The 27,090-nt window shown below is 42.2% G+C and overlaps 2 protein-coding genes across 17 annotated transcripts in view; one reads left to right on the top strand and one right to left on the bottom strand.

Moving 5' to 3' along the window:
• The window catches only part of lrba (LPS-responsive vesicle trafficking, beach and anchor containing), a 194,415-nt gene extending 182,636 nt beyond the window's left edge, over positions 1–11,779 (top strand). For 6 of the 10 annotated variants that reach the window (XM_084365848.1, XM_084365852.1, XM_084365850.1 and 3 more), the window contains 5 exons: positions 499–666; positions 4,935–5,036; positions 5,125–5,321; positions 9,325–9,476; positions 10,339–11,779. In XM_084365848.1, the coding sequence (XP_084221974.1) occupies positions 499–666; positions 4,935–5,036; positions 5,125–5,321; positions 9,325–9,476; positions 10,339–10,429 (710 nt within the window). In that variant the 3' untranslated portion in view covers positions 10,430–11,779. The remainder of the gene's footprint in view (positions 1–498; positions 667–4,934; positions 5,037–5,124; positions 5,322–9,324; positions 9,477–10,338) is intronic. The other 4 variants (XM_084365851.1, XM_084365856.1, XM_084365855.1 and 1 more) reach the window with 1 other exon arrangement.
• An 86-nt stretch (positions 11,780–11,865) lies between these two features.
• Positions 11,866–27,090, bottom strand: part of dclk2a (doublecortin-like kinase 2a) — a 44,663-nt gene continuing 29,438 nt past the window's right edge. For 3 of the 7 annotated variants that reach the window (XM_084382254.1, XM_084382255.1, XM_084382252.1), the window contains 12 exons: positions 26,782–26,876; positions 24,991–25,078; positions 24,343–24,451; positions 22,586–22,643; positions 22,074–22,193; positions 21,833–21,979; positions 21,614–21,747; positions 21,036–21,113; positions 20,551–20,647; positions 19,873–19,953; positions 19,602–19,715; positions 11,866–15,698 (listed from right to left, as the gene is read on the bottom strand). In XM_084382254.1, coding sequence (XP_084238380.1) covers positions 14,874–15,698; positions 19,602–19,715; positions 19,873–19,953; positions 20,551–20,647; positions 21,036–21,113; positions 21,614–21,747; positions 21,833–21,979; positions 22,074–22,193; positions 22,586–22,643; positions 24,343–24,451; positions 24,991–25,078; positions 26,782–26,876 — 1,946 coding nt within the window. In that variant the 3' untranslated portion in view covers positions 11,866–14,873. Of the gene's footprint in view, positions 15,699–17,907; positions 18,037–19,601; positions 19,716–19,872; positions 19,954–20,550; positions 20,648–21,035; positions 21,114–21,613; positions 21,748–21,832; positions 21,980–22,073; positions 22,194–22,585; positions 22,644–24,342; positions 24,452–24,990; positions 25,079–26,781; positions 26,877–27,090 lie in introns of those variants that run through there. The other 4 variants (XM_084382256.1, XM_084382253.1, XM_084382258.1 and 1 more) reach the window with 3 other exon arrangements.

Genomic DNA, 27,090 nt, shown 5'->3' on the forward strand with positions numbered 1-27,090 from the left:
CTAGCTTACTACGAGCATAAGCCTCTCGTCCATGACAAGATGCTCTTTTCCTCCTGCACGGTGTCACAGTTGGCGGGTGATGTTTGCTGCGAAGAAAATAGTTCCAACATGAAACCGCTCACAACAAGGTCTGCGGATTATCTTGGGTTACTGCATTATGGTTTCTATAAAGAGACATTACTGTTGAGTATCTTCCAATCTTGGCTACTCACACCACAACAATCTCAATATATAAGTAGCACTGCACATAAGAGGAAAAATGTTTGGTTTTTTTTATTTGTGGGTGAACTGTGCCTTTAAAGGCAAAGCTTATTTGTATAGCACCATTCAGACACAGGGCAATTCAAAGTGCTTTCAAGACACATGGAAATATGTTAAAATAAGACATTAAAACATTAAAAGTTGATGTTAAAATTGCATCGTTCTTTTCTTGTTCATCATTTGTTAAAAAAATACAGATTTTTAAGAACATGTATATATAAATGTGTACGTTTGCAGGCAAACTGACTCAGATCGTGTTCGGGCACCGTGACGTGGTGACGTGTCTGGCTCGCTCTGAATCGTACATCGGTGGAGACTGCTACGTCCTGTCAGGCTCCAGAGATGCCACCCTGCTGCTGTGGTACTGGAACGGAAAGCACAACAGTATTGGAGAGAGCCCAGGCAGTAAGTACACAGGCAAACCAGCCTGATGTGTGAGCACACACACATACACACACGTGCACTTGGGTAATCTCTGAGTGCTCACTCTCCCAGACAGTTGTGACTGTGTGATTTACGGCCTCCCTCTGTAAAGTAACAACTAGTTTCGTCTGACCAGGCCAGGCCTCCTGCATACAGATTGGATTTCGCAGCACCGTCACACCAGCAACAGCTTTCGATAATGTGTTTGAGATTGTGTGTGAGTTTCTGTGAGATCAGTGTGTGTGTGCGCGTGTGTGAGAATCTGTCTTTAATGTGAGTGAAAGTGAGGGCCACTTAGAGACGTTAAATGTGACGCTGGGGGTCGTCGGCCAGCACATGAAAGTTCACCACCATCCGAGGGCCGCGGGGTCACGGCAGTCGATAAAAGTGAAAAATGTCACGGGCCTCTCTTACGTTTCCATAACATATGGCATCAGCCATGATCAAAGCACCGCACACACATTGCTCAACCCTCAGCCTGCTCGGTGCTAATTTGGTCAGCTTAGATTGGCGTACATGTTGTTTAGTGATCCATTACAAATGGGCTGAAATTTATGACAAATTGTCATTTGGTTAATAAGCCACATTGGGTTCTGATTTGGGGGACAGAGCGTCGATGATCGTTTGTCACTTACCTCATGATCACTGATGTGGGATGCTGGATTCAAGAACACATTTTCTTATTTTTCTTATTAAGTTTTGTGAGATGAAAAATATGGAAAGCATAAATCACTCTTTAAAAATTATTTTCTCTCATGTTTTTCTCTTTTTGACCACTTCATTTTAACAAAACGTGACAAAAAAAATAGGAGCGCTTTACACTCATAGATTTTATTCTATTAGCTGATGTTTCAGCAAATTGTGACTCTCTAGAGCTTCATTTTAATCACTCTCAAAGCCTAGAAGTTGTTGTTTACTGAATTTCCTTATGGGATAACAATGCATGTTGCAATAAACCATGAGGATTCACAATAATGACACAAATATTGGAATCTGTTCTGTTCTTCATATGATAAGCCGAACAATATATCCGTATATTTATATATAAAATTGACTGTATCTTGATTGTTTTATGGTATTATTGTATGCATAAAGGGGATCTGTGTGTACGTATATAAGCGTGCGCGTGTGTGTGTGTGTCTCAGTCTTACGTCAGTCAGCTCAGTGCAGTTACCGCACTGTAGTTGGGGGAGCAGACAAAGCAGTCGTCATCCCAACTCCTCACCACCACAATGTGATGCTCCATTGCCCCAGACCACAAGAGGCTCTCCCAGACATGGATCTCTGCACACACACATACACACACACGCGCACACACAGTTACAACTACTCACAAAATACATACAGACAGCAGACTTTTCTTTATTCCTCTTCCAAAAATCAAAACACTTTCAAGCCACTCGAATGAGAGCGCAAACACACACGCATTCCTTTTCATGCGTAATGCCCTGTGAACATCCTGCGCACCTCATAAGCTTGACACAAATGCCTCTGAATGGCTGATATGCACATGTACACGTTGACCTCTGCACACTTGGTTCACATGTTGTTGTCGTGCACGGCAGCAGAGATTTGACAGACACCACCGCCATCTGCTGGTCACAGAGAGGAAACTAGCTCAATGAGACGTCTATGTAATAATGCAAGATATACTATATTTGTGTTTGCTTTAAAATGATTTTTTTTATTTGAGAATAACTGTAAATGAGCTATCTTGTGATTGATGTAAATAGTTCTCAGGCACACAAAAGTTTGACATGTACACACCAACATGTGTACAATAATTTCCCATTAGGATCCCAAATCTCTCGGTGAAATGAGTCCCAGTCAAGACAGCAGCATATAAAACTTCACATAGAGGAACAAACAACACACTTAAAACAAACAACATAAAATTTCACATAAAAGAAACAAACAGCTGACTTAAAAAAGCAGCAAATGACATCAAGACAATTACTTTACTGGTGTTCAATAGCAGGACCTGTGCATTCAGTGGTCCTTAATCCCATTTTATAATCATCCACACTTATCAAATAATCAATAATTTATCATAAACAATCATTAGTCAATAATATAATAATAATAACAATAATAATAATAAATATAGGTTTGTGGTTCAATGACGTTTAATTGAATCTGGATTTAGTATCAAATCTGCTCATCAAACAGAAATCCTCATTATTCCCTTTGAAAATGTGTTGATGTTTTAATTTAAAAATGAACATTTAATAAATAAAACATTCATTCAATATTAATAGTAATATATTGTAATACTCAAGATATTTGCAGCTACATTATACATTAGCTATGTAGCTAAATGGAGACCTGAATGCTTTGTACGCTGCTCTGCCAATAAAAAAGAAGAAGAAAGTGAAAAAATCTGGATATTTTACCAACTTTGAATCCAGATCCAAAATGGATCCAGTCTCTACACACACACCCACACACACCTTGTCCACACTTGTCGAGATAGTTGATACCCTCCTCGGTGTCCCAGCTTCAGTCTTATACAGGTACAAGATTGTACTCAGATGTGGCTCTAATTCAAACCAAATGGCAGGTCGAGGCTCCAAAGGTTAACTGATACACCAATATATCAGCTTTATTGATCTTCTCTGGACATCATGCTTTAATCCACAGGCTTGTAGGTCATACGTTTGCTTTTAGTGACGTCGAGGATGTTAATAAGTTAAGTAAATGAAATGTAGATGTTTAGGCTGCCGACCTGGCGTGTGATCAGAGCTTAGGCGGCTCGTACGTGTTTGCAAAGTGGACAGAGAGCTGGATTTGGGGACTGGGATGAAACATTTTAGGGTTTTTTGTTGTTGTTGTAGGTTTTCTGTATGTTTTTGTTTTTTGAGCAGTTTGTTTTATCATCATCATAATTGTGCATAAAGAATATTTTTTCAATCAGAATCCATTTACTGATTTAAAAATCCCCTTGTCTCTGTAATATTCTCATTACTGTATACATGGATATGATTGTGTTTTTGATTTGAAACATTCCTGTTGCTGTCTTTTTTTACCTCACGGGAGTTTAGCTTGTCCTCTACTTGGCTTTTTTACAAGAGGTTTGAGTGAGCAGTATGGTCTTTCTGCTAAATCTAATTAAGGTTTAATAGTAGCTGTGGCTTTTTGGGAGAAAGTATCTGTCTTATTAGTGAACCTGTGTTTAGTTTTATGTCATCTAATTGAATTAAAGAGAGAAACCGCACTGCCAACTGAATAGTTTGGTCGAGTCAGCAAGAAACCATTCTTATTTTTAAAAGGTACTGCAATACATCACAACAAGTATTGTATATGTCTGGCATTTACTGTAAGAAATGAATTATCTTGGAGTGCTAGATGATATTATTTCGTGTATCAACCCCAAACATGAATCATGCACTGAGCGTCGTTTCCCTGTCTTCCTCTTCCTGGGCTGAACTTGACCTGTGACAGCAAAGACGATGGGGGTCATTAAAGACGAGACCCCCTCTCTGACCCCAATGAACTCCACACTCCAGTTCAGGGATGCTGCCTCACTGCCGGTCACTATATGTACATGGATCAACTACAGCCACATTTATTGACATGCTTTTAAACAATGACCAAATGTTTCAACACAGCGTCTGTCTGCAATTAATCCATCTACATTTGGTTAAAAAAATGCAATGCAATGCAACAAAGTCCAAGCTGCCCGCAAGTGTGCGTGTGCTTGCAGACAAAGAAGACAGACGGAGAAGTAAAAGGCCATTTTGTTTTGTCGCGCGCCCTGACAGCTCAAACCAAAACAAAATCACACAAACTTCATGACTTGGACCATAACTTCAGTCTCGCTCCCTCTGGCTCTCTCTCTGTCTGTAACGCAGAAACATCTGGATCCAGTGAAGGCAGGCGAGGGGGGGGTGGGGGGTTTAAAGATGAGACGAGGCGGAGGGTGACAAGTGCTAGAAAGGAAGAGTGGATTTGCAACACGCTATAGTATATATGCATCCACATGAAGAAACATAAAAAAGAAAATAAATAAATACCTTTTAATGTTGTTTGTTTGTAATTCATACATCAATGTTTGTGTTTTCAGATGTTTTTTATAATTGTTTCTTTGTTTTATTTTCCTGATTGAATTCTAATCACAGTTATTCTATTTATCAGCATTGACCGGTGCTTTAAGAAACTATTAAATTCGATTTTTTATTTGCAATTCGCTCCCTCTAGTGACCAAATGTGGTAAAACATTTTTTTTAACTATTTTGTTTGTGTTTTCCCAGCAGAGTTCACCACACCGCGGGCCATCTTAACTGGCCATGACTGTGAGGTGACATGCGCAAGTGTGTGTGCAGAGTTGGGTCTCGTCATCAGCGGCTGCAAAGGTGAGGTTGTCTTTGTGTTTTTATCAGTATGTTTTATCAAATATAAGAGTTCAAGCTTTTCTAACCTCACTCATCATGTTTTGTTCAGAGGGTCCTTGTCTGATCCATTCCATGAATGGGGACCTGCTGCGGACCTTGGAGGGCCCGGAGCGCTGCCTGCGGCCTCGTCTCATCCAGTCCTCCACTGAGGGAAACTGCATGATCTACTACGACAAGGGACAGTTCTGCCTCTTCAGTGTCAACGGCAAACTGCTGGGACACATGGAGGTGGAGGACAGCATCAAGGTGAGGAAACGTGAGCACGCATGTGAAAGTGCACATGTGTGTCTGCCACACATCAGTGCGGAAAGTCGTCTCACTGATTAAAGGCTTTTCTTACGGTTTGAGATCCGAGTAAGGTAAAGGGGTCGGCATGCCTCGGGGCAAAATGCGGCTTCACATCTCTTTTATTCCCTTTCACACGCATACAACAGAAGAAACGGTCCTTTTGATCCGCAGCCCTGTTGTCAGGTCAAATTGCGTCGGCGGCGGTGGTGGTAGAGAACATTCCAGACGAATGGTCAGCTCTGGACACCAACACCATTAACTACCCTCCAGCGCAGGACGACACATTCCCCATTTCCCACATTTCCTCCCTCGTGGTTTGAGCGACACAAGATAGCGGCTACTGCCTTTGGTTTCCCGACCCTTTGTTTCCGGTTTGGCCTGGGAAATGTAAGCTAGCTCTGACAGACAGCCGCACGCCTGTTTCCTATTAAGAAACCTCTTGTGCCCGGGCTCCAAACCTGCCAGCCAGCCTGCTCCTACACAAAGCCACAAATAAAAGCTGTAGAAGATGTGATTAATGAGCACATGCAGACAAATTTTGATTGATTATATTAGCATCACTGGGAAAGTTGCTGGTGTTGAGTTTGCAGGTTGCAGAATACTTTATTGTGTCTTTCAGATGAACTAATGGTGTTTTTAGATGCTTATAGAGTTTTTCCCAGAGTTCTGCGAGGCTGTAACTTGGGAACAGTGTGGGCCAGTGTCAGCTCTCCTCCGCTGTTGTAAATTCCAGCCATGTCAGATGGCATTAGGAAAATCCTAACATCTTTGAGTGAGGCTGTGAGAGTCTCGACCCCCCTCCCACCGCCCCCTCCCCCCCTCAGCTCCACGCCCCTGGTCTGAGACTGTATTTAGTGCACTCATGTACATACCAGAATCAATCTTCTCAGCCCTCGGAGCCTCAGCACGGTATGACTCCAGGATAAATAAGTGTTTGTCCTGGCCTGCAGTATCCACTTAGAAAGAGAGAGTCAGGCTGAAAAAGAGAGGGAATGTTTGCTCTGTGAATTTATAAGGGTCTGGAGTCAGAGGTTAGATGACAGGCTAACAGTCGGCATCCTAGTCTAATAGCAGAATCGAGTGACAGAAGCCATACTGAATGGATTACAGTCTTTTAAGTACTAGTATAACTCAGGGCGGTGTAACCATTCCAGCAGTTTTTTCACTGCCTTCGTCCGTGTAACAGGGGGATTAACAGCACCATAAATTAAACTTTTTACCTTCCCCAGCCTCAAAATCCACCCACCGTTCCCCCGAAAGAAGTAGGAAATATGGGCATTAAAAGTGCATGTGTTTCTGCTGGAGTCATTTTTTTAGTCATCTGAGCCCCAGTAGCCATCTTAGCTCCCACAGAGCCATCGGCCATCTTGTTTGACCGCCCAGTGGCAAAGGCCTGATTTATAATGTCTGTCTGCAGCCTCCTACCTGGCTTGGCTGACATGTCTGCCAGCTCTCTGGCCTCCTGCTGGGCTTCAGTAAGGTCATGGACTCCAGTAGTAGATACACAGGTACATTAATACAAAGAAGTCACTGGTGAATAGTTCTTATATTCTTTTTTACTGTTATTCTGGTAACTGTTTGTGCAGAATAGTTCTCAGGAACGACTAGCGATGACTGCTTATCAAATTTAAAGCTGTACTGGTAAATATTTTTATATTAATAATGGATTAAATGACCATGTGCAATGCAAAAAGTGTTGCTTATAGTGATGAACTCACAAAGAATTATTATTCTAATCTGCATCTTTCAGCTCTGTTGAGCACTTGAGTGTCTTTCAGCTCGTTGTTTTGTTTTTTTACGGTACGCAACTTTACTATTATGGTGCACTCCCAGCTCTTATCAACCTTGTTTCAGGAAAAAACTTGTAACTTCAGTGAGAGGGTAGGATCAGAACAATACATACACGTTTACTTCAAGATACAAGTTTTCAAGACATAACTTTGTTAATGAGTTGGCACCTATTTTACATCAAACAATCGTTACAGACCTGGGATTTGTATTAAGGACAGTGGTGTTGCACTCCAATACTGTAGAGAGGGCGCCAAATCGGACAACATGCCAATTTCTACATAATGTTGCTTTAAGATCATCTGGTGGACACAAATACAACTCCAAATCAATGCTAATGTTATGTGTGAAACTTTGTCAACATGTTGATATTTGTTGTGTTTTCGGCATCTTCTGCTGCCCCCAAGTGGCCAAAAAAACAATCAGTGTTGCTTTAAATTAAGTTTTTAAATAAAGTGTGGCCATTGGTTCGGCAGGTATAAGTTAGTTTTCTCTTTTCAAATGCACTCGTTTGCACCCACCATTAGTTTGTGGACTACTATTTTGTCATAATGGCCATCACAGATCGGATCTGACTAAAATCCAGAGGACACGCCGTGGTAGCGACTCGCCCCACCTTAGAGCATTCCCTTCTTCATCTAGTTTACCCTAAATGGGACCATCATTTATAAAATGAACATCATCATGTTTTGAAGACTTCAAACTAGTAATGGAGACCATGAACTCAAGAGGAAACTGTTTACTGCAGTAATAAATCAAGTGAAGTACTGCTGGAGAAGTAGGGTCATTTTCTCATAAGCTTACTTCTGCTTTTTGAACTCCCCCTGCTGGCCATTGCAAAGAATACATGTTTACGGCTTAGTGTTCACCTTTCAGATCTGGACATTTCGTCCATATTTTATACAGTCAATGGTTTGCACTATACCAGTTTGAGTACATGGATCATGGTTTGCTCAATTGAACATTATCTTTATCGTTGTTGTCAGATTAACTCTGAAATGTTGATACACAAGACAATTACTGTACAACACAAAACAGACAAGTCAAACCAGCACTGCACTCAGTCATGCTCCATTCCCAGCCATCTTGGATGATGATCTAACGTGGCAATTAAGCTGGATTGATTCTCGAGGGCCTCCCGCCAGTGTGCAGCATGCGAGTGCATCATTGTTTGCCCATTCTTGCGCTGTCTGTGTGTGCGCCTTTACATGCGAGTTTTTCGCCTATCTTAAGTGCGTGAGTGACGAGAATGAGAAACAGAGCTCATTCAAAAGTTTTTTATACAAAACATTTGCCCAATTTAGGCCGCACTCTCTCCGTCCCTCCACTGTGTACTGCTCTTGAAGGATTATTTATGTTTTCCTTCCCAAGTCAAGTTCCTGAAAATGACTTGTTCCAACTTCAGAACTGAAGTTTAAGTTTCATTTTTCCATTTAATACGAGCCTGATTCAACACACATGCTGCAGTTGATTGAAGTGTCTCTCGCTGAATCACTGCAGAGTGGCTGCAGCTGAAAGACGGCCGACCTCGGTGTCATAAAACCACAAACAAGAAAAGCTCTAAATTAGTGTCATTTGCTGCTTTTAGAACTCACATTCTGCCTCGTCATTTCATCAGCTACGGTTACTTGCTGATTGATGCCCCTGACTGTTTCAGTTTCGGCTTCCACTATGCGCTGCGGCCATAATAGACTCCAACACACGACCTGATTTGTGTACGTCTGATTCCCGGGAGACCCATTCAGCTGTTACAGTTTGCAGGAAAAGCAGATGAGACGAGTAAATCTCCGAGCCTCGCTGTGGGGAGCCATCTTTGTAGCAAGTCAGGGTCTGTGTACAGAAAGCCCCCGAGGATGGCGGCGCTGACCTGGGATCTTTGGTCGTATCACATGACCTCGCAGTATGAGCTTTACTCTGACATAAGAGATAAACTGGTCCCAGATCTCCAGTCCTATTCGGAGACTATTTATGCATGTTGTTCCAGGTTGAATAGCTTTGCTGCAGGGTTTTTTAGAGCACTGAATGAAGTCACTTAGTCATCTCACATGTACAGTAAGCTACACCATAGGAAAACTACACCACTTCTGACCCATTAGTGTAAAATTTAGTGACTGGAACATGGCATGGTGGTAAAAAAGTTAACAATGTACTTATTTTCTCTCCCTCTTTTTAGGCCATGCTTCTCAGCCGTGATGGTCAGTATCTGCTGACAGGCGGTGATGGAGGTGTAGTTTCCGTCTGGCAGGTCCACAACCTCAAACAGCTGTTCACCTACCCGGGCTGTGACGCAGGAATCCGCTCTATGGCCATATCGCATGACCAAAGGTAACAAACACACATACAAAAAGTATAGGATGACCAATAATATTTTTTTTAGGCCGACACACAGTTTAAATATTATAAACACTTTTTGTATGGATCCTTAAAGTTAGTTTTTTTAAGATTTGTGATTGCTACATGTATGGAGAATTTTACCTTTGACAAATCTGCCATAACTCGGTGGTGGTAACTAGAAGTGTGTGGTGGCGACTGTATCTGAAGACGCTGATGTCTGGGTGTATCTTCTTATTACTTACTGTGTTCAGGACGAATGTGGGCATCAGCAATTCTGGTGAAAAGTAGATAATCGTTGATAGTCATTCTGGTCACTTAATACAGAAGCTCTGGGTGGGTAGCTCGTCAATGATGAGGGGGGAATGACACTTAGCATGCAGCTTTCTGTCTCCAGACTCACTTAGTGCTCTTTTCCTGTTTACAAACAGCAGCTGACAAATCCTGACGAGTATGCCAGTAATACTTAACTTGTCTTGCTTTATGAAATGTGCAGATTTGCTGATTCTCTTTGTTATATTGGTGTAAATGTAAGCTTTGGTCTGTTTGTTGAGCTAAATAACTTATTTTCAGAAAATTTGATGGACATTCACCATGAATTCTGACGTTTTTAAGACTGAACAATTAACCATTTAAACTTAAAAAATATTCAATAACTAATGCATATTAAAAACAATTGTTGGTTGCAGTCCTATAGCATTTTGATGTAGCTGTTCAAGATAAAACGGTCATAAATACTTAAATCTGTGACAGTTTACATCATATACAGTATTATGCCTCAAATTAAATTCACAGCAAATAAAAAATACTTAGCAGACAAACAAATTTCATAATGTCCCCTTCTTACTCCTCGAAGGTGCATCATAACTGGCATGGCATCTGGAAGCATCGTGCTCTTCTACAACGATTTCAACAGATGGCACCACGAGTACCAGACCCGGTACTGATCCGACGGCAGCAGCAGCAACTTGACTGACGAAATTGGACACTGAAGATCCAAACTGTTTCAAGTGTGAACTCTTAACAAAGCACTATTCTGTCTATATCCTGATATCCTGAATGTATCTCAATGAAAGAAGAAAAAAAAAAATCTGTCCTGTTATAGTAAAAACTATTTTTAAAAAGGGCATTGCTATATTTTGTAGATCAGATAGAAAATTTTCATATAAATCATAGGGTGGGGGTTATGTTACTGTACGGTTAAAAACAAATCTATTTTTAGCTGTTAAGAGTCTATTTTCATCTCCTCCAGGAAAAGAGAAGCGGGATTTATGGGGAGCTAGTGAGAACCTTTTCTCTTGACTTAAAAATCCAAATATTTGTGTACTTTAGGGTGAGTGATTTTTCTTTTTCTTGTTTTTTTTTTTTTTTTCTGTAGGCGTGTATGTGGGGAATAATTATTAAGCTATCATTCACAGCTTTTTGCCTTTTTGGCACCACAGCCGGTAGATATGAAATGTTTGAATAAATAATAAATGTATTGGACAGAAGGATAAACAAAGAGGGAATATACAGTACATATATAAATATCTATATATTCTGTTTAAATGTAGTCCTCCATATTTAAAAAAATGTCATTCCCTTTGTACCTCTTTGCTTGCTAAGAGATTGCGTTTCTGTGCATGGCTCACTACTCATAAAACATATCAGCAAAGACCTACTGCATTATCATTTAATACTTTAAACATCAAAACCGTAACACCTCCCTCTCCTAAAGATGAGCTTTATGCAGAAGAGCATAACAATTTTGCTCCTTTTTTCTTATTTCTCATTAAGCAAACAACTCTTAAAACAGTCAATCATATTTTTTTCCCTTCTTAATGTCTGTGATGGAAAAACAGGGTGTATGAGACCTTTTTTTTCAAATCACTAAATAAAAATCATATCATACCTCGTGCCCAAGCCAGCTTAGCATCTTTAAAGTCTTCTTTGAGTCCTGTCTCCAAAGTAGCTAACAGCAAAGTGAGATGTGCAATGACAGGAAGGACTTAACTCTACTTCTTTGGTTTTCTTCCATCACAGACGTCTAAATCACAGGATGAGTGATGATGATAAGATGTGATTTAGCACTGAAAATGGCAATGAGACATATTCCTTTGTTCCTCAGTAAAATAAACGTCCACTTGTATCTTTGATTTTTGAGGAAACATTCCTTTAAAGTTTGCGCTTTGATGTGGTTTGAATCTCCAGTTATGAGAACTACTGTTATCTATCAACCAATATTTTTTTTTTTGCAATCATTTTGGAGTGTTTTGTGTGCTGAGTTCTGACAATAAAATTGAATTTTATAACTTGAATTGTCCTTGGGAGTGAATTTTTTTTTACTAGGAGTCTCCATGACTGTAGCACCCTCTAGTGGCCACACACAAAAATCACACAGACATTCATTTGAAGTCTTTATTGCATTTTATTCGCTGCACAGTTGTTTCAAAACAGGAGAACATTAAAAGCAGCCACTCTATGCCTAATAAAACTCCAGTGTGACACAGATGATATTCCTGCTTTAAAACTGTCTTTTCATACAAATTTCCCTTTACAAACTGCTTATGAAAATCTACTTTACCTACATATACATAAGAGGAAACTAAATGACATTATGGTACCAACTGGTTGTGTGTATGTGTGAGGGTTTTGTCTTACAGGGAGGCAGGAAGTTGGGAGGGGGGGAGCAGTATGCATGCAGCTGAAAGTCCTGAAGAGGCAAAGAGGCATGTTGAACCACTGACGGAGTTAGCCCTACTAACACCAGCTGGGATAAACGCTGTGGAGTTTAAAACGGGTACGAAACAAAAAAAAACCAGTTCACTTATAACTTATTTTTAGGGATGCACAGTTTGGAAACCCCATTTTTCAGCCAAGCTGGTTTTGATAAAGGCATCATTAAGCTATGAGCTGCTAGCTAGTGGTCAGGCACAAACCCGTCACCTTGACAACACATTCATTCATTCATTCGCATAAATCCAACATCCAAAACCACTGCGGATATTTTTGTGTTGACGTGCAACCTCACAGTTCAGCGCTGTTAATGTGAATTAAATCAACTGTTAAATGTGCAGAAAGCATTTACAGTTCATCAGAAACATACCAGCAACCTGGTTTCATGTCTGTTGGATCTATCGTCTCTAATTTTATGTACAGCAGTCACACGCAGGCAAAGACAAACCTTCAAGTTTCAGGTGGACGACTAAGGTTCTTCACACAATGTACAACTAAAATATTCACGTCAAATAATACAAACAGCGTGTGAATGAATGTGTCGACATGTCTGTCAGTTACAGTGGGTCCACAAAATAATCTACCAAATTGACTTATAAATCAGAAAGGCAGATACTGGCAAGTCATATTAAAGGGTCAGTTTACCTAAATAAAAAAAAAGAACAATAACTTAATAATAAGTTTCTGTTTTATTTGCTCCAGTTTTGAGATATGTTTCTGTGAAGCTCCAGTTACTACACCAATACTGTGAATTTACAAAAATCAACAGCAACAGTGTCCTGGCAAATATTTCACTAAGAGCATTTTCCATAAACACCTCGACTAAATAAATTGAAAATGTGAAAATGAACCCAAAGCTTTCCTGCATGGCTAAGTCACATTAGAGTAATGGTTCCCAACCTGGAAGGCTACACTACACAATATTTCTGATATTTGTTAATCAGGCCCCTAAACATAATTAGATAACCTAATTAATATCTTTGGTTAGAAATATGCCGCCAAAAAACTGGGATTTGGCTGAAAGAATGTTTTTTGTAATTTGGATGAACTTACCCTTTAAAATAGAACGTGAACAGCCATTTGTGTCAGCTTTAACGGGTCAGATTATTTCCTCTTGCATGCGTGATTTAAAGCTGAAGTAGAGCTGAAGCTGTTTCCACTACCTTACTTATTTGTTTAGGCTACTAGGAACTTTGGTAGGTGTGTTTATTTTGTTAACCCGCTGTACTTATATAGTAACACTGAATAGGAACCTTAAGTTTAACAGTAGATCTGCAGTTACCATCGGGATGGCTATGGTCAGAGAAAATACTGATAGTGGTTATACAGTAGTTGGATTACACTACAGGTAGCTAGGCTAGCAAGTTCAGACATTGATATGCTGAAATATTTGTTTTATGGACATACTGTCTCTCTGCTAAAGCAATAGAAGTTCACAATTGTGTGTGTGATGAATAACTATTTACAAATTAGCCACATGCAGTTGAATTGGGACAATAAATAAAATAATTCACATTTAAAGGTGCTATACGTAAGAATTAGCTACCCGTCGAATTCATGCTCCGAACAAATAGAGGCTAGCGTAACAGTTGAGTAACCGCTAACTGCTAATAGTACAGTAGCTGTCGTTAGCTATTGAGCTCTGTTAGCAGGGCAGCAAACATCCTATTAGCTGCCCGGATCAGGATGTCAGACCACCAGGGGGGAGTGTTGGTGTCGTTTACACCGCTAGCGCAGGAGCTTTGGTTGCCGTTTTCAGGCCTGGGTCGGATCCTTAGCAGCCAACCAGGACCGAACACAGCATCCAAGATTGACAGAGGCCAGTGTAAAGACAGGAAGTACAGTACTGAGGTGATTTACAGCGGACTCTGACTCAAGGGACAAGAAAGACATAGCAGGTTCAGGCGGAGACAGGAGAAACGTGAAGCTGGATGTATGGCATCAGCCAACGACCAGAGGCCTGAGCTACACTATCGGACCTTGTACTTGAGGTACAAAAGGGTATTACGAGATAAGACAGGTTGAGGCTAGCTGGCTAGCATGCAAACTTAAGTAGACATCTCTGCAACACAGATGTCTTTGACATAACGCCAAAATGTTTTTGTTCTGTCAATAATCTTTGTTAATTTTCTTTGAATGTTTTAAAGGTGCACTTTAACGTTTTGGGAAAGAAATAGTAGAAGAAAGATCAACATTGACTGATTTTTTTTATGTCTAAACAACTCTCTTTGTTTTCATGACTGAATAGTTTGTATTATTGCCTCATTAATATTGTAAATATTAAAATTCTGAGTTTGAATTTCTTCTCCAAAACTACATAGCGCCCCTTTAAGCTAATATTCTTACGTATTGCACCTTTAACGTGATAAACTGTAGTAATGCAAGACTTTAAGAGACAAACCACTCAGAACAGTGATATATTCAGTTCATTCCCTTTCTCCACATCCTCCATTAATAAATACAAACATATATACAATCAACAAACCATTAGAAAACGCCTTGTATCTGGAACATGAGAGGGATAAAAATAAGAAGAATATGGACACAGCAGTCACTGGCTCAGTTTACAGCTACTGGAAATGCTCGAGGTGGAGTTCTAGCTTCCTTTTCTCAAACATTCATGAGAAGAGAAGGTGTGAGTGTGGTGATACTGGCTACAGAATCGACCTGCCTTTTTTAAATCATCTCCATAAGCTCTTCAGCAGGTGGAGGGCTGGGAGAGGGCGGGGTCGTTGATCTGGGAGGTGTAGAAGGAGGGGAGGGAAACAGGGTTGGATGGATGGAAGAAGGGGAGGGAGGTTCCTGTTTGGTCGGGGAAGAGAGAGGGAAGAATACAACCGGCTGGATCGGGGAGACCGGGGACGGGGTAGCTTGTTTTGTGGGAGGGGAGGGTGGGGCTTGTTTGATGGGGGAAGATGGAGGAGAGGAAGCTGGTTCAGTGGAAGGAAGAGAAGCTGGTTCAGTGGGAGAGGATGGAGGAAGAAAAGCTGATACGGTGGGAGAAGATGGGGAAGGACAGGAGACAGGTGTGGAGGGAGTTATGTAGGTAAAAACAGCAGGAGGGTCAGAGGGTGAGGGAGCAGTGGAGGGTGATGTACTTATTTCAGGAGGGGTGGAAGCCGTTGTGACGGGGAAGGTTTCAGCAGAGGGTGAAGGTGAGAAATAAGGCGGACTGGCTGGAGCAGGGGGAGGGAAATCAACACCGTCAGTTGGGGAAGGAGAGCAGGGAGCATTGGAGGTGGATGTAGCACCAGGCTCAGCAGTCCTCGCTGTCTTGGGTGCCTCGAGGAGAGCAGTCTTAGTGGGTGACGCCTGCGTGGCAGATTTTGGTTCTTTGGAGCGTGACGCCCGTTTGGTTGGAGAAGCTGGTCCTGACTTCGCTGGCTGTTTGGCTGGAGAGGCAGATGGGGCTTTCTTGCCAGTCGACGGTGGTGGACACGGCATCGTTTGGGGCCCTGGACAACGTCGAATCTTGAGGGTCTCCTTATCAAGAGCTGTGTTCTGGCGAAACAGACAGACGGACCGTCAGCTTGATGTTTAGGCACCTCAGAAGTTCAGTTAACACCAATCAGAGCAGAGAAAGAAGGATACTGCGGCTCAATCTACACTGACTTCAGGAAACTTACGTGAAAACAGCATAAAATTGATCATTCTTGCAGCATTCAGTCATTTTTATCAACTAAATGTTGTCTCTTTAACTGCTGACCCGGTTTTGTATTTTTACTGATCTCTATGGATGAACAACACGTGATGACACACTGATGAAAATGGACATAAATAACTGAAAGATGATCAAACACAAAGACAGTATGCTCTACAAGGTACACTGACCCTTCATTCGTGCTAGTCTATGTGCAGAGAAAGGGCAAATGAGAAAGTAAACCTTTACTTTTTCATTCAGCAGATGCATACTGTACGTACGCCGTGCCTTTGTCTTGAGTAAACCCAATGATGTGTTCACACGTGGGACAGAACATCTAGTAAATGTCATGTTCCTCATTTGCCCTTGTGCTGAGGCTCAGCAGCAGAACAGACGAGGCGTAGCGTTAAGTGTTAGTACATACCATTGCCTTGGAGCTAAATCAGAGGGGCGTAATGCAGGGAGAGGGGAGAAGCAAAGAGGGACAGAGACTAGTCTTACTCACAGCTCCACAAAAATAAAGTCAACACATCAAGCATGACGGCCAGTGGACAGTCGTTGTTCCAGCCCAGCGCTGATCTGTTATTTCAGATCATTAAAACGACATACAAACCAAATGAGCCTTTGCATTGGAGAGGACTGAGTTGGAACAAACTGTACGACTCTGTGTAAGTGACTAATACAGGCAGAAACACAGTGAGTGCTAAGCTATATTTACATATGTAATGGTGAGGTATTATTTCAATGTACAGGCTGGAATTATTCCATATCTTTCGTCTTGTCAACAAAATCCAGGATAGACTCAAACCAACGCTGACTTTTTGACATCCGACATCATTTTTTGCTTTGGTCATTATTTGTTGTAAAGTTTGTTTTTATGTTTGAGCGCTCTATAAATACATTTGACCTTGATTTGCTCACTCATATAGCTTATTCCTCTGCACTACAGAGCTCCATTGTTGTCCTAAAACTATTGGAAACACATTGAGCCATGCTGTTGCACTGGAAGACATTTGAACGATTGATTCAGGTATTTTTCAAGGAGAAAAAAAAGGCAAAATTCTCTGATTCCAACTTCCTCAATGTGAATATTGTCTGGTTTCTTCACTCCTCTATGACAGTAAACTGAATATCCTCGGGTTGCGGACAAAGCAAGATATATCCGGAAGTCATCTTGGGCTTTAGGAAACATTTCATAGACCAATCAACTAATTAATTGAGAGCATAATTGACATATTAATCGTCAATAAAAGCAAAAAATTAAACTTTATATTCATGACCTATTTTCATGGGTTTTATCCCTCCATATGAGCCAACTGGCTTGGGGATGGAAGTCAACGACAGGGACACAAAATGTAGGTTTTGATCTTTTCAGGGAATTTGTTGACAATAATTAAAATATTGAATAACATCAGAATGATCCTTTAAAATGTGCAGGGGGGGGAATCTTGTATCCAAGGCAATAAAGCCACATCGGTTTGCATCCATCTCTGCAAATCGTGCCGGCACAGTTCTTCATTTTCTCCACAAGGTGGCGCCACATTACCACTATAAAAAGAACCGTGCCGAGCAACCAATTGAAGCTTTAGGCAGTGGATTTTTGAGGAGTCGGGCAGAGAGGGAGGCAAATGAAACTTCTCTTGCATTAGTTGGCGTTAGCATTGTGAACATGCTAAATAACGTCAGTGACGACATGATTAAACAAACATCCTTCAAAACACGGACGATTATTTACACATCCCCTAAAGTGTCGATACGAATGGTATGAAATGTGCGCAAAGGAGCAGAATGACAAGTATGAAAACAGCCGAGAGGGGAAATCCGGGACAGGGTGCATGTTGGGAGAGTGTTAGTGTTAGAGCTCCACATCAGCTGGTTACTGAGAGCAGTTACTGCAGCTGGCGGCCGGAGAAGAGAGGCAGGAGGCCTGAGAGAGAAACAGGAAGGAAGGGAATGGGAGGGAGAGCATGGAGGGGGGTGAAAGTTTGTTATAGATGGAGGGAAGGGCGATGGCTGGAGAGGAAGAAGGGAGGCAGCGAGGGGAGGGGGTTGGGGTATGAAGAGTGTACCCGGCTCTCAGCTCCAGGCGTCCCCTGTGGTCCTGGGTCGGGTGTGAGGGAGGGGTGAGGATGAAGGAGGAGGAAGAGGATGGAGAGGAGGAGGATGGGCCGAGGCCGGGGCCCACAATTACACCTCAAACTGTCAAATAAGATTTAGAACAGAAAATGAGGCTCGTTGCAGCAAAGATCAAATCAAATTTCTCATCAGACGCTTCCCCCTCCCTCCCTTTCCTGCTAAGACGGACAGACTGAGGAGAGTGGGCTGATGGGTAGTGTGACCTGATGAGATGAGGAGCGGAGGAAGTCGAACTGTACAACAGGAAATGATGCAAGTGAGGCTTGAAACGGACAGGAAGGAAGGATGTGACCGCTACAGGAATGTCTGCTCTGTCCGAGCTCTAAAATCCTGTCTGACATGTTTAGAAGTTTTCTTTTTAATGTCGTCTTGGATGATGATTTAGGCCAGATATTCTTGGCCCGCTGATTAAATGGGCACATGATTCATAAAAAGTGAATAAGAAGGAGCTCAATCTTCTGTATTTGGGTCAAACATTCACCCTCATGCAGCAAATGTTTGGAAAAGGGCCTGACATGCTCAAGCTGCCTCAAACACCTTGTAAATTACTATTTAACCCATGTCCACACCTTAATATTACAGATTTAAGAGATCACCAACGGGGATTCTCGGTGTTTTTGAACAAAAGTTTGGCATTGATCCAGAAGATCATCTCAGCCGGCAGCCACAAAGCAGGCTGCAACGTAATCCTTGAGGTCAAAGTAAGACACTGACAGTCTCAGATTCTTATTCCAAGAATACCAGACTCCATTTACAGAAATAATAATTATATCCTTATCAAACACACTTTATTCAAACTCGACAGAAACAAAATAAAACTGGCTAAAACCACCTTGGGTTGTCTTTCCACTATTCCATAATTCAGCAGCTCTGGTTCGGGTGAGATAAATCCTTAACTGACCGCGTTAGATGTGAAGATGTTCTGCCCGTTGTCCACGCCCTCGCACGCACTCCTCTCCCGATATTTTCACATCTAACACGATAAATATTAGGTATATTTTGATCAACCCCGAGTCCGTGATTGTTGGAGCTGTGAAAAGACTAAACAAGACATTTTTTATTTTTATTTTGCTTTCCCTCAAGTTTGAATCAAGCGTGTTTCACAATGATTAAATTGCTGTTTCTGTAAATGGAGCCTGGTGGTTTTGGCGGGAACGACGTGGCGGCTGTTTCTGGTTAACCAAAAACCATTTCACTCTTGAAAAACTGTAGGGATCCTTGTCATAACGTTGTCAGCCACTTATGTCAGAATGACAACTGCTCAACAGAATGACTGAGCCTGTCAATGGCAAAAAGCAAACACTTTTCGTTGACGTACTTTGAGGTCCGAGTTACTCAATAGGATTATGTTAAAGCCGCTGCAGCCCATGGTGTGGCTGCCGGCTGAGGTGATCTACTGGATCATTTCCAAAACTTTTGAATCCTATTAGTCATTTACACACCAAATTATGTAAACATACAGTAGGTGCAGCTTTAAAAATACCCCTTTAGCAATCTCATGAAGATTAGATCACTCTCTAAAGAGGACTGCAGTCAATCACAGACAAAACTGGCAAAAAGATACAATTGATATTTACAAAATTATGGATTGTTGTCATGTTGGTTTGTGAATGTTCTTCAGTGCTTACCATGATGACTGACACGCCAGCCGTGGTGTTGTCGTGCTTAGGCGCAGTGTTAAAGTGCGTCTTCAGTTTACCTGTGACCTCCATCTTCATGTTGTTCCCAATGACTGCGTCGTCCTACATACAAACGTGCAATGAGGTCGAGTGGCTCAATGATTTCCCACACAACAAACCGACTTCATGTATGAATCACAAAAGTCACGCCACACTAAGAGGTCGTGTGCACACATGTACAGGGCATGCAAATGGAGATACAAACAGCGCTATGAGATACCGTGACCCAAGGGTGGCAGAGGATGTCCTGCGCTGTGTATCGAGCCTCGGCGTTGACCTGCAGCATCTTTCCAATCAGCTCCTGCGACAAAACACGCCGTGGTTTAGGACGACATCAAAGCTCCTTCTTTCAGTACAACAGGCTGTACAGATCAGTCGTATTCATGTGCAGCCATAAAGTCAAATTCAAATCTCTTAAATTAACACCTGTGCTGCAACGTTACTGCAAGTAGTTTCACGCTGTGGCGTCTATAACGGTGCACTTGTCTACAGTGACAGGGCCACTGTAATAGCAGTGGGTTTAATTAGCAGTTTAGTCTTGCACGCTGAGCGTGGGCTGTCACTTTAATACATGACATTAATTTAGAGGGTTGGAGGGGTTTCTGTGTCCTTGGGCAGACAGTAGTCATTAAAGGAGTATGAGCCGTGTGGGTTCACATGGTGTGTGTGTGTGTGTGTGTGTGTGTGTGTGTGTGTGTGTGTGTGTGTGCGTGTGTGTGTGTGGGAGAGAGATATTAAATCACGACCTATTTCAGACTTCATACTACCACTGCATTAAGTTAAAGGTGCACGTGTTTCCGACTTTATTCGGGTTATGACCGTGCATGGTTAGTGTAATCCTCTGGGAAAATGAAAGGGGTCGATAAACGTGTTGTGTTCGTGTGTGTCAGGTCCCAACCTTGGCCGAGTCAGTGATGTTGTCCCAGTAAGGACTGGGGAAGTCCAGTCGTCCCAGGAGGATCTGGTCGAACAGATCCTCTTGCATGTTGCTCTCACTACACAGAAAGACAGACACACAGACGGACAGTCAGCAAACACAAACTGTCTGTGCTGCACTTTGCACGATAATAAATAGCTCCACCTTTAACCTAGCCTATATTTATGTGGCTATTACAACAACTGTGAATTGCTATAGATTAAACGTGGATCAAATCGCTCGCACACTGGCTGACAAGGGCAGTGACAACCTCTAATCACAGTCTGTGTGTTTAGCAGGTAATTGACAGGTGTGAAAAACAAACTGCCAAACATCGTGACACAATCTCTACTTCATTAGCGTGTTTATTTTTCAAGGCTTTCATCAACTTTTCCAAACGATCGTACAAGTTTGGTGCCGTGAGTCAGTTTAAACATGAGCTTTACCGGACGACGTGAAGTGAATACCTTCTGAACGGAGGGAAGCCACACAGGAGGATGTAGGTGATGACACCTGCAGCCCAGATATCCACCTTCAGACCATAACTGTGGGAAGAGATGAGACACGTGGAGACAGAAAAGGTCAGGGAAGGATTAACTGCAGCTAAATAGCTCACAGCACACAGCATTTCCATCATCCATCATCCCAGTGTTACACAGAGGGCAGACCACCGACTGGACATGAAACATCAAAATAAACTACAACGTACAGACAAACTTCTCATCCGACTATAATGATATGTAAGTAAATACACAACTTTGCACGTAGAATATATATGTACGTGGTTTTTGTTACTTTATCCAGTATGCCGATACATGACAATCTCTGTATAATCTCTATACAGTTGATTACAACATAGCAGTACTGCAGAACCACATCTCTACTCTTTCCATTGTACACAGAACAGATGTTTCCATTTAAACCAAACCTCAGTAAAAAACTGGGCAAGCTTCTCTAAAAAGAAAAGTGCAGCGTCCCTGGTGAAAACTAAAGAGGTACTGAAAGCCTCCATACAGGTTTCTGCCAAAGAAGAGTTGCATCTTACCCAGACTCTGCGATGATTTCTGGAGCCACGTATGTTGGCGTTCCACATACAGTGTACAAAGGTCCTTCCACGACGGTGGCCAGGCCGAAGTCCCCCAGTTTCAAAGACTTGGTGCCATCTGGATACTCAAACACCTACAATGAAATACATACTCACACTACATAACCGCTGATAAACTGGATTATTAGGCAAGGAAGTGATGTGAGTGTTGATATATACCAGCAGGTTCTCTGGTTTGATGTCTCTGTGGACGATGTTGATGCTGTGCAGGTACTTCAGAGCTCCGGCGAGGTTGTACACCATGGCGGTGGCGTCTCTCTCCGTGTATTTTGCCGAGGAGGTGATGGCATCGAACAAATCTCCTCCCTGTGCCGACATCGGCGAAGAGGTCACGCATCAAAACCACACAGAGAAATGAGGATTGTGCGTTGATACTGCCCCCCATTAGCCTCTACTGTACCTTCACAAGCTCCATGACCAGGTAGAGTTCAGAGGAAGTGTCCACCTCCTCTATCAACATGATGATGTTGGGGTGTTTCACCTTCCGCAGCACTGCGACCTCGTTCTCTATGAGGTGCTCCTGGAAACACGCCAAGAACAAGTAATACCGAGTGAGTTTGTTACCGTGTCCTCCGGTACGCAGGGTCTACGCACGGAGCTATTATGCTGATAAAACAGACGCCGCATTGTTGAGGGAATCTGAATTGGTGTCAAGAGAGTGTGAATCAGTGTGTGTCGCTGTCTGCGTGTGAGAGTGCGAAGACAATTTGAGTTAGGCGATGAATTAAACATTACCAGCCTAATCTAACTGTGTGGGATAAGAGGATCAGAGACACGCACAGCAGGTGATCCTGTGGTGTGTGTGTGGGTGTTAATGATGGAGTGCTATCATATGACCCTTCCTTACGAGTGTGTGCATGGGGCTGAGGGCAATGCATATAAAGAAGAGAAGAAGTAATTGGAGAAGGAGACCTTTCCACTGCACTTGGCCTTGTCGATGATCTTCAGTGCGAACTCTTTTCCCGTGGACCTGAAGAGAAACAGCGCAATTAGAGCAAACAATAAAAACAGCACTGACGCTGCAACTGTGTCTGTAATACAAATCAAGTGCTCACAGGAGAGCTGCAGTTACTGAGAGCGGGAGCGCTGCCACAGAGTTATTGGAAAGGTTTTTCAGCTGTACTGGCCAACTTTTAACAATGAGCGGAGAAACAGTGCAGACTCAACAGGAATGTGAGAGAAAAGAGTAACTTCACACCAAGATGAGGAACCGTGTTTCACAGCCATCTCGGGTTCAAAGACAGTTTCGAGTGAGCTCTGCAGCACCTGTGACCACATCAGACAGTGGTGTCACCGTGTCGCTCCGGTGTTCACTTCTAGGAGTTAAACCACTGGTGTTCACAAACAAAAAGTAAAGGGGGTTTTCTGCTGTTTTTTTTGTTTCATGTTGCAAAACATACATATTGAAAGGGATGATAGAACACTGTTTTTTGATGAGCTGGTCTCTGTTTCACTTGTACTGTATGTCCTTTGTTTCTTTATGAGGATCCTAATTAGCTTCCACTAATCGATGCTAATGCTCCTGGAGTCCTTAGAACAAAAACTCAAATTAACATCACTATAACAACAAAATGTCCTGCTTGCTAACATTCACATGAGTATGCGCCTGTGATCATTTCAACTTATGAAACAGCGTTGTAAGTGCACTTATTATTGTCTGTTTCTCATCAGTTTTCCGTCACCGTTCTGTTCTGTTAGGCTTGTGCAACAAAAATACTTGAGGTTTAGAAAAACATTGTTTGGGTTACAACAGACCCTTTCACCACGTTAAACGTGTTTGAAAGGATAATTTCTCCCATATTTGATCCTTTCCCCCCAAGCTGCTAAGCTATGAAATTACAAAAACGTCAGTCAGTTTCAATGATGGCTGTGGAGCAACATTATTAATGATGTTCCAGTAAACAACATTAACACGGTGTGCTTTCAACTACACCTTAACTCAACCTTTTTACAGTGTGTAGCTCCTTTCTAACAAACATGCAGCCCAAGGGGCCTCAAAATTAAACAACGCAGATCAGATCAATAAATAAACAGTCAATTAAACAATATTAGAAACAAACACCAGGGGTAAAATGATGCAAAACCAATGATTACGTTTTAATTTTATTTTACTCCAAATTAAAAGCCAGATTTAAGAAATACTCACTACAGTCAGATGCAATGGAAAGCTGAGTAAGTCGACCTTTGAACACATATCAAATAGGTCAGATTCAGGAAACTGACTTTGTAAATATTTTTTTGAGGGAGGAAATTAATTCAACATATTTCTTCGGGTGTATTTTGGTAAAAAGTAACCACTGTAAACATGACGGTTTGTTTACGAGATACTCCTCCGGGCACCTTTAAGTACTTTCCAGGAAGGTGCCTCGCACTTGACAGGCCTCCTCTCATCATCATCATCAGCATCATCTCCCCCGTCTGCCTGGGCACAGTGTTGACTCAGAGATTAAAAGGCTAATGAAGTGAATTCACCGCTGGGTTTAATCCATGGGATATTTCCGTCTCCACAATGCCTGTCACCAGGACTTATAAACCCTGATGGAGCAGTTACTGCACGTGATGCACGTCTCATTAAGCTGCACGACACGGCGACCTGCCGCGCGATCACTCCAGACGGCTGCCAACTGTGCATTAAACACTTCCCGACTGATTGGATGTGTTTCACCTACCTCTCCACGCACTCTTTGACCACGGCGAAGTTGCCATCCCCGATGACCTTGCCGATCTTGTATTTCTCCAAGATGGTGGAGGCGGGTGGGTAGCGGTTACCATTAACTGCTGAGGGGAGACCGGGGTTACAACAGGTAACAGACAAGCTGCTTTGTTGGATAATAAAACTAAAGGAGCTCTGGCAGGAACTCAACCAGTTCTCAGACTGAATTAAGGGCCCACATGCTGGGCAGCAAAATAAAACACAGACACCAAGATGCAGAGTGATCGCTACTTGTCCTCCTGTGGCAGTTAATGAGCAGAGCAGCAGTGTTATGCACACACACACACACACACACACACACACACACACACACACACACACACAGCCCTAAAATCATTTAGTTAATTATCTGCACACACAGCACTGGAATATTTCGCTCTTATCCTCCACACGAGGCCTACTCTTTGCCATTTTTGGTGGGTAAGCAAATTCTGAAATGTGGCCTGATGGGAAAAGAAGATTTTAAACGTGATAGTCAATGTCACTTCCACGTGCTAGAGGGCGAGGGAGTCCATGCAGCAGCGTTGTCTTAGTTGGCAGATCAGAAGAATGACTCGGACATAAAAGTAGAGTAGAGGACAGGGGAGGGGAGGGGAGGACGTACCCTCCGGGCTCAGTCGATTGGTTTGCTCCTGGTGGTTGTTCAACGAGCCATTTACATTTGGCGACGAGACGTGATGTGACGCGGGGATCTGCAAACACAAACAAAAGCAGAGATGAGCGCCTGGCCTGAAACAAAACCCACGGACAAATCACCATGGCAACCGTGGACATTTAAAGCGCCCACAAAACACCCTGTACATGGATGAAACATCGATGGTTTATTATTGGTGGGTCAACTAATGTTTGAGTGGCCTCGCTGTTTCAGATACACGATGATTTAAATTCTTAAACTAGACAAACCAACTTAAACATCAACCCAAAAATAACTGTTATTTATATAAATAGTGAGCTAGGTCATAATAAGGCCTGTCCTTCGTAATGCACAAGGTGTCGGAGCTGCTGCAACAGATCTCCTCGTCCATATCCACTCATCATCGATGCACATAAAACCTTCATGGCTCCAAATGAATGATTCATTTCTCAAGAGTGCCATTTCTGCAGAGCACAGCTATTTTTTGGCTATATTTAGGAAATGTCCGACTTAAATGCATGACACCAGCATTAAAATCAGAGCAGTGATCTTTTCCATCATGTGCAGTAGTGTTTCTGTACCTTTAACGCTCATCACCTTACAGTACGGATCTATTATTCAGTCTGAAAGGGCAGCCCTCTGCACCAAAATAGAAAGGAGACACCTTCTAGGTCTTCTTTACGACTGGATACATAAAAAAGCTTTTCCCTCTGATAACACATCACTTTAGTTTACCTGACCACTTCCATGTGACGAGAGAGAGAGAGAGTAACTATGCCAGTAACATCTTTGTGCTTCCTCATCTAGTTTTTCAAAACATATCGCTCGTCTCAGCCTCTTTGCCAGTTAATTCTAAAGCTGTCAGTAAATCATAAAATTCAAACATCCTGCCAAATGAATGTGGATGGATAAGTCTTTGACTGGGCTTAGAGAGGGACAGTGGCACTCTGGAGGAGGTTTGCCAGCTGGCTGGAGCAGTTAGAAACTGTAGTTCAGGACTAACACGCAGCTTACACAAGAATCCATCAATAAATCAGATTAGTATCTCAAACTGCAACATGGGCTGCACGCAGACCTGTAGGTCAGAATAGGCTGTCAGTCGGTGACTTGATGACTTGACACAGATTTATTTCATCATCTTGCGGTTAGTAGGTCAATAAGATTTGGCCTTATCCCGCACCGTAATGTACTGCCTTAATTTATGCTTGTGGAATCTGAGGTGGCAGACCTGCACTTTATCAAGTCAGCCATCAAAGCAGTCTAGTCCAGTACAGCTTTGACATTTTAAAGAGGCCGGATACCGTCTGACGTCCAACCACAAAACCTCAAAGGTAACCTTAGCACACAGGTGGCACAATATACTATACGTTCCTGCCAAGAAGTTATGCTCTGTCACTAATCAAGAGGTGGCAGTAATACGGCAAGGGAAGTAAGCTAGCAAAGAAGGAAGTTAACAATGCAGATTTCAAAATTAAAAAAAAAAAAAAGAAAAAGAAAAAGGCTTTGCAAAGGTTTTCTACGGAAGGAAATTCATCATGTTTGTTACGCCTCAAAGATACAAACACAGATTACTGGTGAGATTAATAAAATAATACATGTAAAGTGATCTGTCAATACATACCCACAGAATATGCTGTATCGAACATATACTGCACTGTATAGTGTAGATAGTGTGTTATGGTGCATTCGCATTTGGTCTGTGTGCACATCATCTACTGTATATAACATGGGGACAAATGTGGATGTGGTATACCACCTTACCTTAAAACTGGGGAGGGGTCGTGGGCTGGTGGGAGACGGAGTGGAGGACTTGGTGGATCTTGGAGTTGAGATCTGGCTGTTTGAGACACCGTTTACTACATGGAGAAAAAAAAAAAAACACAGGAAGGGAATATGTAAGAGCAAGGGAAAGACTCATTCTGACTGTGAGTACAAGTTATTTTATAACAGTTGGTTGTGTATACACAAATGTATGTTCAAAGGTGGCTTCCTTTACGGTCCCAGATACATTAAAGTATTTCTGTGTCATCTTTAACAATACATCCAGGAGATGCAGCTAGCATACATTAA

Source organism: Pagrus pagrus, assembly GCF_965226575.1.
Source record: "Pagrus pagrus genome assembly, chromosome: 2".
In the NCBI taxonomy this organism is placed as follows: Eukaryota; Metazoa; Chordata; class Actinopteri; order Spariformes; family Sparidae; genus Pagrus; species Pagrus pagrus.